A 17,458-nucleotide genomic window follows, 5' to 3' on the forward strand; every position below is an offset into this window, starting at 1 on the left:
ATCTTTCAGTGACAAGGCTGGGTATTGATTGACTGATTGATTGATTGATTGATTGACTGACTGATTGATTAAGTTTGTATACCACCCTATACCCGGAGGTCTCAGGGCGGTTCACAGAACAAAATCAAAATATAAAATCTTTCTATATATAATCAAAATAAAAACAACAACCCAATAACACCTCCCCCCCCAAAAGGAACCAGATTTTAAAGGGGCATAGAATGTCAATCAAATCAAACAAAGACCTGGTTTAAAAAGAACGCTTTTGCCTGGCGCCTAAAGGTGTATAATGAAGGCGCCAGGCGAACTTTATACTGTTTCACTTTGTAAAATTTGGAACTTTACACATTGTTCCCTATGGGCAGGCAGCAGCTAACTTTGTCAGGGTGTGTGAGACATAGAAAGGACCACGAGGGTCATCTAGGCGAACCTCCTTTTCACCAGACGTGGGGCTCAAACCCACGAACCCGAGAGTCTTATGCTCTACCGACTGAGCTATGCAAGCTAAGATCCTGGCATCTAAGGAAACAGACTATCTCATCTTCAATCAGTGGAGTTATCAGTCTATCATTATTGCTATTGTAAGTCTGTGTTGCTGACTTTAGGCGGAAATCCAAAATTTCCCGCGCAGGCTTGGGCCAGCGACACCTGGCGGAATATTACTTCCAAAGCATTTAATCGACAATACACTGTGCGGCTACCCTCTTGTGGCTAAATCATATCATTTCAGGCTTTCTGAAATATGTCTCTCGGAAACACATGTTTGCACAGTGCTCTTTACTGAACAAGCTTTGGGAGAAAGTGCTGGACTGTGTAACTATATGACTGTGCAGAAAAAGTTAAATCTTTCAGCGGAGAATATTTTATTGAACTATATACCTGCAGTATGGAAATTAACAGCGGGACAACGGAAGTGGATTTTCCATGCCTTAACGGTTAAAAAAGAACGTTTTTGCCTGGCGCCTAAAGGTGTATAATGAAGGCGCCAGGTAAACTTTATACTGTTTATACTATACTTTATACTAACCCATTGTCTGGGAAATATTCAGTGTTTTCTTCATGGAAGAAATTCTGCTTTCATTCCCCCACCCCACAATTATTTGGTGTGGTCTATGATTACCTTGATCATATTTCATTTTAAATGGACCTTCCTGCTGAATGTAAAGCATAGACCCTCATTTTAAAAGCGAAAAGGGAGAGAAGTCTTCTCTCAAAGTGGAAGAATGCCACCAGTATTTTAAGAATAGAACAAAATAAGATGGTGTTATTTTATATGATACATAATCCTGTGTACAGCTATGTGCACTGCTACACTTGTGACAGGTCACTTTAGAGACCTGACATGCAAGTTTCCTCAGGGTTACATAAACACATCCCGTTCAAACATTTGGGAAGGGTGGACATCAGGTTGTTTAGTGGGGCAACAATTTTAGTTAAATTATTGCCCCCAATGGGGGATTGTTACAAGAATTTTAAGGTCTCAATCATAGAATAAATAATCATAAATGCACACTTAGCTAAATATATAAACCAATGTTACGTCTTAAACCATCTGATTAAGAAATATGGTAAAGGGCCTAAGACCTATATAAAACCTTTGTAGTTCTTGCAGCAGTGTTTGGTAGGATAAATCATGAAAAGTTGTGGTTAAAACTTTGGAACTAAAACATAGAGTGTCAGTTATTTACACTTATTAGGATATTATACTTTGAAATGTGTGTGAGAGTGAGAGTAGGTGTAAACTGTCGGTTGTCAGCTCCAATTCCAACAACAACAACAAAAAGTATGACAAGGCTGCTTATGAGCTCCCCTGCTGTTTAAGATTAATGTAAATGACGTCATACTGGAACTAAAACAACCAGAATACAAAAGTTGTAGAATGCTTTATTTCATTTTAGTGTAGTACAGCACAGTACTATCACTACTTCCTATTGTTCTGTTAGTTATTTTGCTTCCTACTGTAGCTTTGTGGATTTACACTCTGCCATTGTGGTCCTATTTCAGTTTTTGCCCATTGCCTGTGAATACAACAGTGCATCATTTGTGATCCTCAGCCACGATTCAGGCGAAAATTTTCTTTGCCTTTTCAATAACCTTTTCATCTGTTGGTGGTTTTCTTGGACTACCAGGCTGCAGAAATTTCTTCACTGTTGGGATGTTGCTTATTCTCTCTTTAAAGGCCTAAGAGAGAGAACAAAATATTTTAGAAGACAAAAGGAGAAATGGTGGCATCCCCAAATAATCATTTGCCGCTTACGGTTACTATAATTTCATAGTCAATAATGAAACTACAAGTGATAAACTTTATATGTACTCAAACTACAAGTGATAAACTTTATATGTACTCAAACTTTGTACATACACTAAACCCAATTACAGTGGTGCCTCGCAAGACGAAATTAATTCGTTCCGCGAGTCTCTTTGTCTTGCGGTTTTTTCGTCTTGCGAAGCACAGCTATTAGCGGCTTATTATCCATGAATGTGGGCCTCCTGTGTGATCCAGAGACAATGGGGTTTTAGATATGCAAAGAATAAAAGTGCCATACTAGAACTTTGTTTATGCTTCAGTAAGCATGCTTACCTTTAAAAGAGGAAATTTGGAGAGAATATCAGCCTTCAGCTCTTCTGCCATTAAAATGGTTTCAAGCAATTGAATATCTGCTCTGCTGAGCTGATTTCCTACCAGGTAATTTTGTCCATGATCTTTGAGGACCTACAGAGCAGGAAATGTTTGAAGAGTACTTCAGGTACATACACAAAATGGAGAATCTATATCTGAACCACTTTTGAATATCACGCGCCCAGATTATATTGTATCAGAAGATCGAGAGTATTTGTATCAGTTCGGATTCATGTCTTCTAACAAACTCCTGGCTAAGAAAGAGAAGCTTAATCATTACATTCCCTCTTCCCAAACCACTGCTTGTCATGTTTCAATGCGGCAGGGCAGATTCTGAGATCAGAGTTCACATGGTAAACGAACACTGTGTGTGATTCCTGATCTTCTCTCACACAGCTAATTTTTTGTTTTACTTTTTTAATTTTTAGCTCAGAAGCTTGGAAAATACAAGGAATAAGGAAATGATTTCTGATGAGCCAAGCAGTCCTATCAACATTACCAGCTGCCAACTCCAGCTGAGCACAGGTGACTTTCTTGTGTTAAAAGGTTTGTAAGTTTCCTTTGCCCCATACCTTTTCAAAGACTGGGAAGTATCTGGTGGTGGCTTTTTCAATAACGTTTGCAAACTCCTTCTCCTTGCTGTCAGCTGGCTTGAAGGGAAGCATCATTATCAATTCATTCAGATCCATAGCACCTTCGCAATACATATCAATCCTATTTGAAAGAGACAGTGTTTCCTTCTCTCATACTCAGGTAATAATAAGAAAAACAGTAGTGGTAGCAGCAGCAGCAGCAGCAATAGTACTAATTATGATAATGCAGAGCCAAAACCTTGTGGGGGAATTGGGCAGTAGTGTCACAGGCAAAAATGTGCGATGACCCAGCCGAAAAACAAGTACAGTGATCCTGTATGTTGGAGAAAGGGCATTTTCCCTGGAAAGAGCCTCGCTCTATGCAACAAAAGCCCCTATAATTTGCTTGACATTATAGTGATCTTCACCAGTTAGACCTTTTATAAAGAAAACCTTAGATCAAAAATCAATTTTATACATTTGCAAGAAACACCCCCCCCCCCCAAAAAAAAAAAAAACACATTGGGAAGGGACAGTGACCTCCCAATCTCCTATTGGGATTACATGAAAATTCATTGATTTCCAAGGAACCAGTCCACATGAACTTTGCTGGGACTGGGAGGTCAAATTACCTCATACTGTACCCTTTCTTGCCCAATCTGACAGTAGAGATGAAACATGCTGACTCATAACTCATCAGTAAATCATATGACAGACCAGAGATGATCTTATATCATGTACAGCCAACCAAAGTATGCATTTAGTAACCAAACTTAAAGGAATGTTACAGTACCATGCTCTCTGCTTCATGTCCTTCCCGGAGAGATTATATTTGGCGGCAATGTAGTTGAGAATAGCTCGGCTCTGCACCATCTTCATCCCATCCATTTCCACCATGGGCACTTGCTGAAAGAGCAGGTCTCCACCTTGTGAAAGGAAAATGAAAAATCAGTCCATCCTCCCAGGTAATTACTATGGAAATTAAATTTTCAGCAGCATCTCCCAAGCCATGCTTTGATTTTGAGCCTTTACTTTTACATTGTGCCTTTGCGATAATCATGTTTGCCTCTGCTTTCCCCTCAAAACCCTTTTGCAGAACATGTGCTAAATTAGTACAGCAATCACACATTGGAAACTAGTTGTGTATGTTATTTAAGCTACTTCTGTTCTCCAGCTAAAAAACAAGCAAACCATTCTGCACAATTCAGAGTTGAGTGGTATCTGTTGTGGGTATCTGGAAAACTCTCTTTTCTTTCAAAGAAGAGAGAAAAATGCAATATAACCAGATCACAACTGTGTATTGACACATATTCCTGCCTGAAAGTGTGCACAATGCAGAACTGGAGAAACAAGTCCACTTTGAAAACCCCTGCTATTAAGACTATAAGGCTTTACTGTACTAGAAGACAGTCCCACTGATATTCAGATAACATACTCACCATGCTTTAATTTTTCTAGATATTCTTTGGTCTCAATTAATTGTTCTTCAAACTAAAAAATAAAAGAGGCAAAATATTTCAAGGGTCTCATGAAATAATCTCAGGCTCCAAAAATGACACAGGGCCTTTCAAGTTTTCAAAATTTGATGAAAACTCCCCTTTCCCAGCCGAATTCCGGGCCAGCCCGCCCAATAATTTTCTCTGTCTGGGACAGAACAACAAATGTTTCCCATGCACAAATCAAGTACTACAGGCTAGTCATATCATTTTAGCACTTGAAGCAGTAAATCCCGCAATGACGGCTGCCCACATTAAATGGGGGGGCGCCCTTTGTGTGGTCACGTGAAGCCCCCTGGACCCTATGTGGCACCATTTGCACAGGCTTGGCTTGGCCTTCCCTGGGTGGGATACCTGGAGATCTCTGCCTACCTCAGCCAGTTGTCCAATCCCGGCTGGGAAGGCGTTGCCAAGGTGATCAGGCCAGTTAGGGGGAGGGACCACCTGCCCATACAATAGGGGGAGGATCTTACCCGGGAATTGTCAGTTGGCTCCAGAGCTTCTCCCACCCTACCCACCCTCAGTTAAGACTTCCTTTTGCAGGTTAACCTTTTCTTCACAGGTATGCAGGCGCTACTATGTCAAGGTCGATGTTGAAGGGCCGCAAAGGAATTCTCCTGCATTGGCATGTTTTGCCTTTCCTGTAGCAAAACGTCACAACTTTGGCAGTATCAGGCCTTGGGCAGAATCCTTTAGTCTATCTTCCCTAAATGGGGGGGCGTGCAGTGGTGACCCACGCCCCCCTTCTCTTTGCGGCGGCGATACCAGGGTTCCCCGTTAAAGGGGTTGTTTGAGGGGAGGCTTTGGCCGTGCACCTGGAGGTTGTCATTGCCCTCCCCTGCGACGGTGGCGTAACAGGGGCAGGCTCTCTCTGCTTGAACATATGTTCTCCAGAGCCAGCCCATCCCTCCCCCACTGGATAACCCTGATGTTCCCCAGATCCCTGGTGGGGGACTGAGAGGGATAAATGCCCAATGCCTGAGTCAAGGTCTACCCACATCTGAAACATAATAAAGTTGTGGCCAATTTTAATCCCATAGCATGTTGTCTTGAGTCATTATTCCATATGGGGGCTGCCCAGGGTTTGGGGGACTCCTGTCCACACAATCATGTCTCCCCCCCCCCACTTAGCAGCAAAAGTACAATAATAATGACAATAACTCATCAATTACCGCATTTTTCACTCTATAAGATGCACCAGACCACAAGACGCACCTAGTTTTTGGAGGAGGAAAACAAGAAAAAAAATATTCTGAATCTCAGAAGCCAGAACAGCAGGAGGGATCACTGTGCAGCGAAAGCAGCAATCCCTCTTGCTGTTCTGGCTTCTGGGATAGCTGCTCAGCCTGCATTCGCTCCATAAGACGCACACACATTTCCCCTTACTTTTTAGGAGGGAAAAAGTGAGTCTTATACAGCAAAAAATACGGTAGCTGCCCCTTCCAGGATAGATAAAATCCCCCGCCTGAAGCAGGCACCTCCCTCACAAATGATAATGCTGGACCCAAATTTGGAAACTGCCTGAAATATAAGAATGCTGGAAAAACAACAGTTCCCTTCATTCTTTTTGGGGGGTGGGGGAAAGGTGGTTTGTCAGAGAAATTCTGAAGACAAACAAACCTCGACTCCTGCTGCAGCCAAGAGCCACCTTATGCTTTCCATTCGGCCTCTTCCATTGAAGTAGTAAAGCTTAGGTTTCCCAGCCATGTTCCTAAGTGTTTGCTTTCCTGTTATGATGAAAGACAGAGAGAGAGAGATTGAGAGGTCATGTTTGATAGGGTAACCACTGCAGAGCAGGACAACTGTTCAAAATGGTGCTCTGGTGCTTGCTTACAGCAAGAAAGGATTTCATACTAAAGCCTTCTGGTTTATTTTTTTAACAAACTATTTTTCATAATCATGGAGCACAAGCAGATGTAGCATATTATTGCACAGATAAAATAGGAAGAGTTAAAAAAAAACCCACAACAATCTATGACAGGGGTCAGCAAACTTTTTCGGCAGGGGGTCGGTCCACTGTCCCTCAGACCTTGTGGGGGGCCGGACTATATTTTTGGGGGGGAATGAATGAATTCCTATGCCCCACAAATAACCCAGAGATGCATTTTAAATAAAAGCACACATTCTACTCATGTAAAAACATGCTGATTCCCGGACCGTCTGTGGGCTGAATTTAGAAGGCAATTGGGCCGTATCCAACCCCCGGGCCTTAGTTTGCCTACCCATGATCTATGACTATCACCCCCCTCTTGAACAGCCACGGTCCATGTTCCCAGAGCCACAAAATTGTAACTTCCCCCTCGTACTCGCACCATTGTCATTGCCATCAGTTGCTTCTCATCTCCTCAGGCACATGGCTTTCCAGCATGGCCAACCGCCAGGGTAGTGATGAATCACATCTGAAGCACCACCTCTAACTTAAAACTGTTTCAGATTTCCTTACATGGACACTCCCTTCTCTCAACCTGTTTTCCCCAGTTGCCACTGGTGAGAGACACATCATGCTCCTTCTAGGGTTGTTTGTCTATCTTTGGTTCCCACTCTGCACTCAGCACTCTCCTGTGGCTCCTAGAAGATGCCAGCATGTGACAGCGGCCACACCCTGGGAAATGGCTTTGACTGGCTGGCTCAACCAGGTAAGGATAGCTGATGGGTCTCAAACCCATGTGAGTTAGGGACCTCCCTTCCATGCAAGGACGGGCTCTGGCAGGTTGAGGGATGAGACCAATACTGGGTCCAAGGGTCAAGAAGGCAGTTTCTGCACATGCTGTAGAGGGAAGTGAGGGGCAGGTGGAGCTCATCAATCTGGGAAGGTCTTTTTAATTAATATTTTATTTTTTATCAACCACCAAAACACAAACAGTGAAACCCCCCCCCCCAGGCGGCTGATACATTGGGTATATATATTCAATAATATACATATTCAATAATATTCAATAATAACATATTCAAATTAACCATATATACACTTCTATATACCTTAACACTCCTCCCTCCACAAGGTTTATTTAACTTTTAACATTTTAATTGCCCCAAATTGTTCAAACCTACCCAAATAATTCAATATCTTCTCAAACCAATCCTCCTCTTTCTCACTGACCTTAAGCCCTTTCATTCTATGTATCTTCACAGTTAGGTATTCTAAAATTATAATATTATTCAGTTTTTTCCTCCCTTGGTTCACCCCTAGCTCTTCTGCATTTTTCCAATTACTCGCTATAACCTGTCTGGCTGCAATTACCACCAATTTTACCCATTTACATTCCTCTTTTGTTTTTAACTCAGTACTACTCAGGGTAATAAGAACCATTAATTTAGATATTTCCACATCAATCTGGGAAGGTAACCCATCTAGGAGGAGATAACCTCTGACCCTAAACCTGCATTGCCCTAGGAAGAAAAGGCTAAGGAGTAAACCCTAAGCAAATCCAGAGTGGAGTCCCTAAGACAGTTGGATGGCATCTACACCCTCCTCAACCCTGGATAACCACACCCGTATTCGACATTCTTTTCAATAATATATGCATTTATATGCACATTTTACCTCACCATATGTGCACATTATTTGGCTGGAGAACAGCAGTGCAAATTTCAAGGGATAGCTATGTTTTTGGGAAATGAAATTTGGTGAGTTACTATTTTTTAAATGAATCTAATTTCTCTCCCATTCTTACCCAAGATTTCTTTTTCCTCTGAGGTGCAACAAAGACCAACCCCATTTTATTTTTAGAACTCTGCCCACTGCCCAGCTCCTGCCTTTGGTCTGTCCAAAGGGAAATGTCTCTGTTCTGAGGATTACAGGTCTGAGGATTACAGTATCCCCCCTCCCAACCCACAAACCTTTAGTACTCTGCGGGTAAGAAGAAGAAAACGTTTGGGCAGAGGTGAGGTCTTTGGAAATTGTCCCTGCACTACTCCTCTGTCCAGGGTGTTGCTCTTGAGCAATGACTCTCCAAAGCAATCGTCTACCTTGGAATACTAACCTGCTGCAAGTCCTGAACAAGTGGAAGTTCTTCTCAAGGAGAGCGAGCTCCGAACCTGTGTGGCTCAGGGTTATAAAAGCTCAGAAGCTCCACCTTCCAAGAGGAGAGAACAGCTTATCTGTAGCAGAAACTCCCTATTGCAAATAGAAAAACACTTACTCTGCCTTTCGTGAGACTTTTCACCTACAACAAATCAGTCACGCAAAGTTAATTCACAACGGGAAAGGTTGTTTCACGCTTGCGTAACATGATGCAACTCGGTTTATTGTATCTGTACAGCTGCACTGAGGGCAAACATTCCTGGTCTTAGTACTGTATATTCAACTGAAACCTTTGTATAACTGGGCAGGAGGCCACTGCAGTCTGTGGTTGCAGCTGCTAGCCACAAAATACAGAAAAAAGTCAACTACACAGGGCTTCCCTGTTGGTCCCACCCACCTTTTGATGGGGGTTGGGCTGAATAGATCACTACAATTAAAGGTATGCAAAACTGGATTTCTACAGGCAATCCAAAAATTATTCTTGATTTGTTATGTAAGATACCTGATCCGGATGATCAAGTGAAAATCACATATTTGATGTCTGGCTTTGAAAAATTTGTGTCAGTTGAAGTTGCTGTCATAAAACTGAGAAGAATGTTCCTTGAGGATAGCATGGTGGACTGGTAAAGATTGCTGCTATGGCTGGTCAGTCTAATTGCTGTAGAAGGCTATGAAAACAGCTCATTTTCTGGCAGGAAGTACGTTAATAGGATATATTTTCCTTGCCTCTAATCCAGCAGGACCACACAGATCCCGTCACATCTACGCAAAGCACAACAGGAACTAGTCATGACAGAACAGACATGTTATTGACTACTCAAGTAAAACATGGCACTGATGTACAAACGCTGTAGAATGCTTTATTCCATTTTATTGTACACAGTATTATCATCATCTCCTTTTGTGGATTTACACAGTGCCATTATGGTGATCCTCTACTCAGTAGCATTTGAACTCTGGAATGAACCAGAGAGGTGGTGGAACTCAGTTCCAGTGAGTTCCGGCTGCAAAAAATCCTTGCACAATATCAAATGTTTGTTGGCTCTGGCAATTTCATTCTTTGACTGTTGGCCATGCTGGCTGTGGCTGATGGGAACTGTAGTCCAAAACCCCTGGAAGGTATCATACCAAGTTTTGGCAGGTTGCATTAGACTAATATCTAAAGGAGGCCTCAGAATCTTCACAAAAGAGTTCTCATCTACTACATTTTTCAAGAGTTTGCAATCAAAAGCATTTGAGACTATGGAACCAAGAGGAAATACTATTTTACGGATTTAGGCTCCAATTCTATACCTACATTTACCCAGAAATAAGCTACACTGAATTCAAATGGTACTAATGCTGAATAGACATGAATAGGACGACACTGTTAATCCTCCAACTAGTAAGAGAGAAGTCACACAGATTTGTTAAAATCATGCCAGTATTTGTAGTTATCTTCATAGCAGATGTTCTCAGATGTTGAAAATCTTCCTGATCTCTTGAAGAGCCTTGTCGTCTAATTCAAATTTCCTCCGGCTGCCTGGCTCCAAGAATTTCTTAATTGTGGAGATGTGGCTTACCCTTGCCTTGAAGTCCTAGATTGAAAAACAAGAAGCACTTCTAAGAAAAAGGTACCAACATAGATGGACTTACACAAAAATGCAGTTCACATATTGGAGAAGAAGACCAGGGGTGGCCAGGGCCTGGCCTGGCTAGGGGTGTAGGAAGGGGGGTGTAGGGGGTGGGCCGCCCCAGGTGCCACTCTGGGAGGGGTGACAAGATGGCCCCTGCCTCCCCCCAGCTGTAGAACGGCCGAGGGCATATGCAGTCCGCATGGGATACTGCTCGAGTGGCAGCCCATATGGACTGCGCATGTGCGGCATTCCATAAGGAGTGCACACATGCGAGATGCCGCACATGCGCAATTTGCACGGGCTGTGCCGCCCCAGGTGCCAGAGAGCACCACTGGGCCTGGCCCCATCCATTGGCTTCAAATGTTTGCTTTCCTCTTCCCTCCCCATTCCTTTTCCCTTTTGTATCATGTGTATCATTGCAAGCTTGGGGGCAAGGGCCATTTTCACTATCAATATGTGTGCAGTGCTTTGAAAATTTTAGATTTTTCTAAATGTTTAGTAATAATTATTATTTCTAGACATGTGTTGAAGATTTATGTCATTCCAAGCAGTTCTTTTATCATAGGATAAAAGTTTTAAATCACAAAGTTTTTAAATGCTCATTTGATGGAGGAATTTTGAAAAGCAATCTATCTGTTCATTAATAAGCAGTACCTTGTTTTTCAAGCATGCAAAAACCGTACAGAAAACATTAAGCCCATGAGTCTAAATTCATGAAGTAGTGCAGTATGTGTTAATAAAATGTTTAAAAAAACAAAACCCATAAATACTACACGGGGTTATTAGTAATGTGTGGAGAGGGGTCTCAATTTGCTCCCTGCCCTATTTATTTCAGATTCATAAAATAAAATTGGGTAAAAGGCTGGTTTGATTGTAATAGTAATCCCATTGCTGCAAACAAATAAAGATTCTGACTAATGAACACAGTAACAATAATTTTCACATTCAATCACCTATGGGAAGGAGATCTATGGACATATTATCCCATGTTCCTCAAGCCACATGTGAAGAAATATAAGTCAATGTTGAGGGTATGTAGACCCCTGGCTCAGACTGGGCAACAGAGGCCCGTTGTGGATTATTTCTGCTTCTTTTGTGTTTCAGACATGTAAGGCTGAGAGGCAGGCAGGGATAAAACATCTGTGGCATCTTCTGCTTCCTGTGCATCTAAGGAACCAGACTATCTCATCTTCAATCAATGGAGTTATCAGTCTATCATTATGCTATTGTAAGTCTGTGCTGCTGACTTTAGGCGGAAATCCAAAATTTCCCGTGCAGGCGTGGGCCAGCGCCACCTGGCGGAATAATACTTCCAAAGCATTTAATCGACAATACACTCTGCCGCTACCCTCTTGTGGCTAAACCATATCATTTCAGGCTTTCTGAAATATGTCTCTCTGAAACACATGTTTGCACAGTGCTCTTTACTGAACAAGCTTTGGGAGAAAGTGCTGGACTGTGTAACTATATGACTGTGCAGAAAAAGTTAAATCTTTCAGCAGATAATATTTTATTGAACTATATACCTGCAGTATGGGAATTATCAACGGGACAACGGAAATGGATATTTCATGCCTTAACAGTGACCAAAAGATTGATACTGAGGAATTGGAAAAATAAAGATATGCTATACCCTTCAATCAATAGACTGATGATATGACATCAATGACAATTTATGAACAGACTACTTACAGGCGCAGACTCTGTATGGATAAATACAATAGCATTTGGAATGAGTTTATGCAAAACTTAGTAGACTATTAGCATTTAAATAAGCACTAGGGCAAGCATAGGCAAACTCGGCCCTCCAGATGTTTTGGGACTACAACTCCCATCACCCCTAGCTAACAGGACCAGTGGTCAGGGATGATGGGAATTGTAGTCTCAAAACACCTGGCAGGCCGAGTTTGCCTATTTCTGCACTTGGGCAATAACACTACACCAATTTATACAAGAATGTATGGGAATATCATATATTGCTCCCTTTTTTGTATATTTACGTTTTTATATGTGTTATTGTTGTTTTTCTCCCTCTCCCGTTTCCTTCTTTTTCTGTATCGCTTTATTTTATTTTTTTTAAACTGAAACACAAAAGAATGGCCAGGCTGCCCAGGTAATACAATCAGAGACAATGATCAGATATCGACGAAACCTCAATTTTTACATCAAAAACAAAACAAAACTAGAATTACATAAGTTCCCATGGACTTCCTCCCTCCCCTTTCTAGGTTAACTTTTTTTCTCCTGCAGTAAATTGCCTCCTTTGGCTGCTGAGCTTTGGACTTAAGCAGCTTTTTCAAAAGAAGAAGAAGGGAGGGGGGAGAATCAGCAGCAACTGGATCCGCTCCAGATTATCCACCCCATCCCCAGCCACTCTTATGGCGGAGTATCGGAAGTCAGACGTCATATCCGGGAGAGAGGGGAAGCGAAGCGGATGTTCCCCGCGCGCCTTCTTCCGGCGCAGGCGCAGAACGCGGTTGTGGCTGTACTGAGGCTTCGCGGCCCTCTCGCTCGGTCAGTCGCGGCGCCGACGACGCTCCCGTTTCTCTCAGCAGCGGCAGCAGCTTCCCCCACAAGGCCGCCGCCATGGCGATGCAAGCGGCGAAACGCGCCAATGTAAGCTGGGACCCCCCTTTCCCTTTCTCCCGTGCGCGGCGGGGCCATTTTGCACGTCAGCTGCCCTTTCCTCGCTTCCGACTCCGCCGCGTCTGGTTCTGCGCCTCTTCCGCCTCCACTTTCGGGACATTCAGGAAGGCGCGTCAAGTGGGAAAGGGCGTGAAGCGGGTCCGCTGGGGGGTGCACTCCCATATGTTGTGGGGCTGCCAGTATTAATAATAATAATAATAATGGCCGCCTTCGGGCTTTGGGGGGCACCCCATATGTTGTGGGGCTGCCATTATTATTATTATTATTATTATTAGCCTTCTTCGGGCTTGGCGGGGCACCCCATATGTTGTGGGGCTGCCATTATTATCATTATCATCATCATCATCATCATCATCATTATTATTATTATTAGCGTTCTTCGGGCTTTGCGGGGCACCCCATATGTTGTGGGGCTGCCATTATTATTATTATTATTATTAGCCTTATTTGGGCTTTGCGGGGCACCCCATATGTTGTGGGGCTGCCATTATTATTATTATTATTATTATTATTATTAGCCTTCTTCGGGCTTGGCGGGGCACCCCATATGTTGTGGGGCTGCCATTATTATTATTTATTAGCCTTTGGGCTCGGGGGGGCACCCCCATATATTGTGGGGGTGCCATTATTATTATTAGTCTTTGGGTTCAGGGGGCACCCCTGTATGTTGTGGGGCTGCCATTATTATTAGCCTTCGGGCTTTGGAGGGCACCCCATATGTTGTGGGGCTGTCATTATTATTTATTAGCCTTCGGGCTCGGGGGCACCCTCATATATTGTGGGGTTGCCGTTATTAATTATTAGCCTTCAGGTTCAGGGGGTTCCCCTATATGCTGTGGGCCTGCCATTATTATTGTTATTATTAATTAGCCTTTGGGCTCTGGGGGCACCCCTATATGTTGTGGTGAGCATTATTATTATTAGCCTACTTTGGACTCTGGGGAGGCACCCCCATATGTTGTGGGGCTACCATTAGTATTATTAGCCTTCGGGCTCTGAAGGGCACCCCCATATATTGTGGGGCTGCCATTATTGTTATTCCTCACCCACCTGACAAGTTTGCCCCAGCCACTCTGGGTGGCTTCCAGCATATATAAAAACACAATAAAAGATTAAACCCCCACTAGGTCTCAATGGTTTTTCTCCCCGAGCATCTCCTCTTGTGAACAGATGCCAATTTTTATTCGTCGACTTGTATGGTCCTGTCCTCTCTGTATGCCAGTAAATGTTGATTGATTGATTGATTGATTGAAATAAAACATCTAAAAACTTCCCCATACAGGGCTGCCTTGGAATGTGTTCTAAAGGTTGTATAGTTGCTCTTTTCCTTGGATCAGGAGTCACATAACTACACACCCTCCAAACTTTCTCCAATGTAGAGACCAGGAGTCGTGCTTTTTCTGTTAGCAAAGCTGGCTGGGGAAGACCTGGATAGCATTCGCAACAAGGCAGAGTCATAGAATTGCATAGAGTTGGAAGGACCCCTGAGGGTCATCTAGTCCAACCCTCTGCAGTGCCAAAGTTAGTCCAACCCTCTGCAGTGCCAAAGTTAAAATTATTCTCTATATATCTACATACCATACAAAGAAATCATGTTGCTAATTTGTTTCTGGTTTGTAATTTTTACCGACTCTAGATCCGTCTGCCCCCTGAAGTGAATCGAATTTTATATATCAGAAACTTACCGTATAAGATCACAGCAGAAGAAATGTATGACATTTTTGGAAAATATGGACCGATTCGACAAATCAGAGTGTAAGTCTGTTGTACGTTGCCAAACAAAGCATAGAAATTAGAATTTTCTTACTTATGTCAAGTAGCTTTCTAGTTGACTGACAGATCATTATTGCAGCTTTCAGTGTAAAATAAAGCAGTTGGGAGTCTAAATATATTAGCCCACTTGATTTGAATTCTGTCTGGGGAACAAACCAATATAGGCAATGCACATAGAGACATAGATAAATATGGGGGATATTCCGTGAGTGAAAATATTAGAATTATGTAGAGAGTTTTGGTTGTCTGCGAGTTTGGGTTGGGTTTTTTTGTTTTGATTTTTTACAGGGGGGATAATTAATAGACCCAAAAGGGAGCAATTTGTTGTGAGAAAATTGTTACTGTATAAGCATATCTTCCGCAGCCCAATCTAATGCACAGTTAGTTTCACTGAGTTCACCTCCAAGTGAGACAGCATAGGATTGATGTCACTGCGTTTCCTAGGGTCAGAATGTAACGGTGACTACAACAAAGAGGTGTAAATATTAACATGATTTTTTTCTTATCTTTTGCTAACATTAATTTTTTGTTTTGTTTTTTGTTACAGAGGAAATACTCCTGAGACTAGAGGTACAGCCTATGTTGTCTATGAAGATATCTTTGATGCCAAGAATGCTTGTGACCATCTGTCAGGATTCAACGTGTGCAACAGATACCTTGTTGTCTTGTACTATAATGCAAACAGGGCAAGTACAAGAGCTTTTCTTAAAACATTTGAACATGAGATTAACTTTTTTATAAGATCATTGTGAAAACAGTTGTGGAATAATTCAATTTAAGTGAATTGGCGTGTTTCCTCTTTCTTTACCCTCAATAGCAGGGGCTTGTATAAAGGAAACAGGACTCTTCCAGTCCTGTTTATTCCTAATCAGATTGTGTGTCCTTTAAGATTCTCTAAAGCAAATATCCTCTAAACTTCTTCGGCTGACAATTGAAGTGAATCTGTATTTTGTGTAAATCAAAAAACATGAATCTTTAAAAGTGTTTATCAAACTCGGAACGGAACAAGTTCAATACAGGCTTCGTATTCAGAGCAAGGTATTGACTGAATGCCCCAGCCAGAGTATTCAGAGTGGACAGGAAAAAGCACAATCTCACAGGATTTCCATACCTGTTAGGTTTGTCCAGCCCACTGTGTGGACGAGGAACCAGCAGGCAGGATGGAGGCTTGTTGTTTCAATGCTTTAACTCACTGTTGCAGACTCTGAAATAACCTTGTGGGAAAGGTCTGGATTTCTGTGTACCACAGAAAGAAAATGAGCAAACGATTTGAATGGTTTGACTCCTCAGTCTAGCATCTTGGTTTTGAGCTGCTTTGGCTACTAACATAACTGGTACAGTGGTGCCCCGCAAGACGAATGCCTCGCAAGACGGAAAACCCGCTAGACGAAAGGGTTTTCCGTTTTGGAGGCGCTTCGCAAAACGAATTTCCCTATGGGCTTGCTTTGCAAGACGAAATGTCTTGCGAGTTTTTCTGACTTTTTTTTCCTCCCCCCCCCCTTTTTCTAAGCCGCTTATCTGCTAAGCTGATAAGCCGCTAAAAGCCGCTAATAGCGCTAATCCGCTAAGCCGTCAATGGGCTTGCTTTGCAAGACGAAAAAACCACTAGACGAAGAGAATCGCAGAACGGATTCTTTTCGTCTTGCGAGGCACCACTGTATTTATGTTCAAATCTCTCTTGAGGCTCAGAACAGGTACAAAGATGTCAGGATTTTTAATCTGTGCATTGATTGATTGACTGAATCTGTGCAGATCTTGATTAGTCTCTTAGAAGCTCTGCATCTGTCTTGTCTATGGGACAAATGTGTTTTTTCCCCACAGAAGTTAAAATGCCAGCAAAAAGGGGGGGGGGCAAAATGGGGGTTAGTTTAGTTGCTTGTACCACATTGATGCCTTAAAAAAAAGTGAGATTGCTTTGAAATAAATAGATGGGATGAAGTTGTTTTGACTAAAGCGTGTTCTTTTGTTAATAATATTTTTGTTTTATTACAGGCATTCCAAAAGATGGATACAAAGAAGAAGGAAGAACAGCTCAAACTTCTGAAGGAGAAATACGGAATAAATACAGACCCACCAAAATAAAAATTATAACCTCTATGAGGAACTGGCTCTTTTGGACTTTTTTTTTCTTTTAAAAAATCCTATTGGTGTTTCTAAACTAAGTGCCCCACAAAATGTGCATGATTGGTTTGGAGCAAGGACATTTTGGGATGCTAGATTTAGTGCAAATATAGCTTTATAATCCCAGTTTTGGAAAGACTCGTGACTGCCCTATCGTTATGATACTTGGCACTTTGAAATTAAGGTTAGCCATAGAATTTGGTACACTTTTGTAGAAATATCCTACAGCTCAGAGCCTTATAAAAAGCTTTTTGAATACTTAATCAATATAATCATTACAGTTGTGAGAACATGTAAAACATTCTGGGATAAAATGTTGTATTTAATCTGTCAGGAAAGTACACTTATTTTGTGTTTTGGTTTCATAAATGTATTTTCACAATTTGTCTTTAGCCGTGGCATGAAGATATGCTTTAGAAAAGAGCTGCAAGTAGGGAATGAGGTTTGCAAGTGAGATACTATGCCTAGTGTTCATCTAACCTTAGGGGGAAATTCAGCTTAATAAAGTCTGGTGCAATTAGGGTAGTGAACTGGCTCCAAGATGTACTTTAAAGAGCTTTGTTACAGAGAATAGCAGAGTTCATTTGGCA

At 42.1% G+C, this 17,458-nt stretch overlaps 2 protein-coding genes across 2 annotated transcripts; one reads left to right on the forward strand and one right to left on the reverse strand.

Annotated features, from left to right (window-relative positions):
• Positions 1-1,868: 1,868 nt before the first annotated feature.
• LOC307212613 (glutathione S-transferase-like) lies at positions 1,869-9,141 on the reverse strand. Its single transcript, XM_079970148.1, has 7 exons — positions 8,672-9,141; positions 6,309-6,415; positions 4,632-4,683; positions 3,986-4,118; positions 3,193-3,334; positions 2,582-2,713; positions 1,869-2,181 (listed from the first exon to the last, which is right to left on the reverse strand). Exons 2-7 carry the CDS (start codon positions 6,393-6,395, stop codon positions 2,062-2,064), a joined length of 666 nt encoding a protein of 221 aa, XP_079826274.1. The 5' UTR covers positions 6,396-6,415; positions 8,672-9,141; the 3' UTR covers positions 1,869-2,061.
• Positions 9,142-12,768: 3,627 nt separating this feature from the next.
• SF3B6 (splicing factor 3b subunit 6) lies at positions 12,769-16,851 on the forward strand. Its single transcript, XM_079970211.1, has 4 exons — positions 12,769-12,944; positions 14,611-14,729; positions 15,295-15,433; positions 16,740-16,851. The coding sequence occupies exons 1-4, from the start codon at positions 12,915-12,917 to the stop codon at positions 16,827-16,829; spliced, it is 378 nt and encodes a 125-aa protein (XP_079826337.1). The 5' UTR covers positions 12,769-12,914; the 3' UTR covers positions 16,830-16,851.
• Positions 16,852-17,458: the final 607 nt, after the last annotated feature.

The sequence above is a fragment of the Podarcis cretensis genome (genome assembly GCF_951804945.1).
Source record: "Podarcis cretensis genome assembly, chromosome: 3".
In the NCBI taxonomy this organism is placed as follows: domain Eukaryota; kingdom Metazoa; phylum Chordata; class Lepidosauria; order Squamata; family Lacertidae; genus Podarcis; species Podarcis cretensis.

Excerpts from the sequence above, each read along its gene's own strand:
- LOC307212613 (XM_079970148.1), bottom strand. The coding sequence starts at position 6,395 with ATGGCTGGGAAACCTAAGCTTTACTACTTCAATGGAAGAGGCCGAATG. Across the intron at positions 4,119-4,631 it reads TCTAGAAAAATTAAAGCATG|GTGGAGACCTGCTCTTTCAG; the intron begins GTGAGTATGTTA and ends TCCTTTCACAAG. Across the intron at positions 2,182-2,581 it reads CCAAATTTCCTCTTTTAAAG|GCCTTTAAAGAGAGAATAAG; the intron begins GTAAGCATGCTT and ends TCTCTCTCTTAG.
- SF3B6 (XM_079970211.1), top strand. The coding sequence starts at position 12,915 with ATGGCGATGCAAGCGGCGAAACGCGCCAAT. Across the intron at positions 14,730-15,294 it reads CCGATTCGACAAATCAGAGT|AGGAAATACTCCTGAGACTA; the intron begins GTAAGTCTGTTG and ends TTTTTGTTACAG. Across the intron at positions 15,434-16,739 it reads TGTACTATAATGCAAACAGG|GCATTCCAAAAGATGGATAC; the intron begins GCAAGTACAAGA and ends GTTTTATTACAG.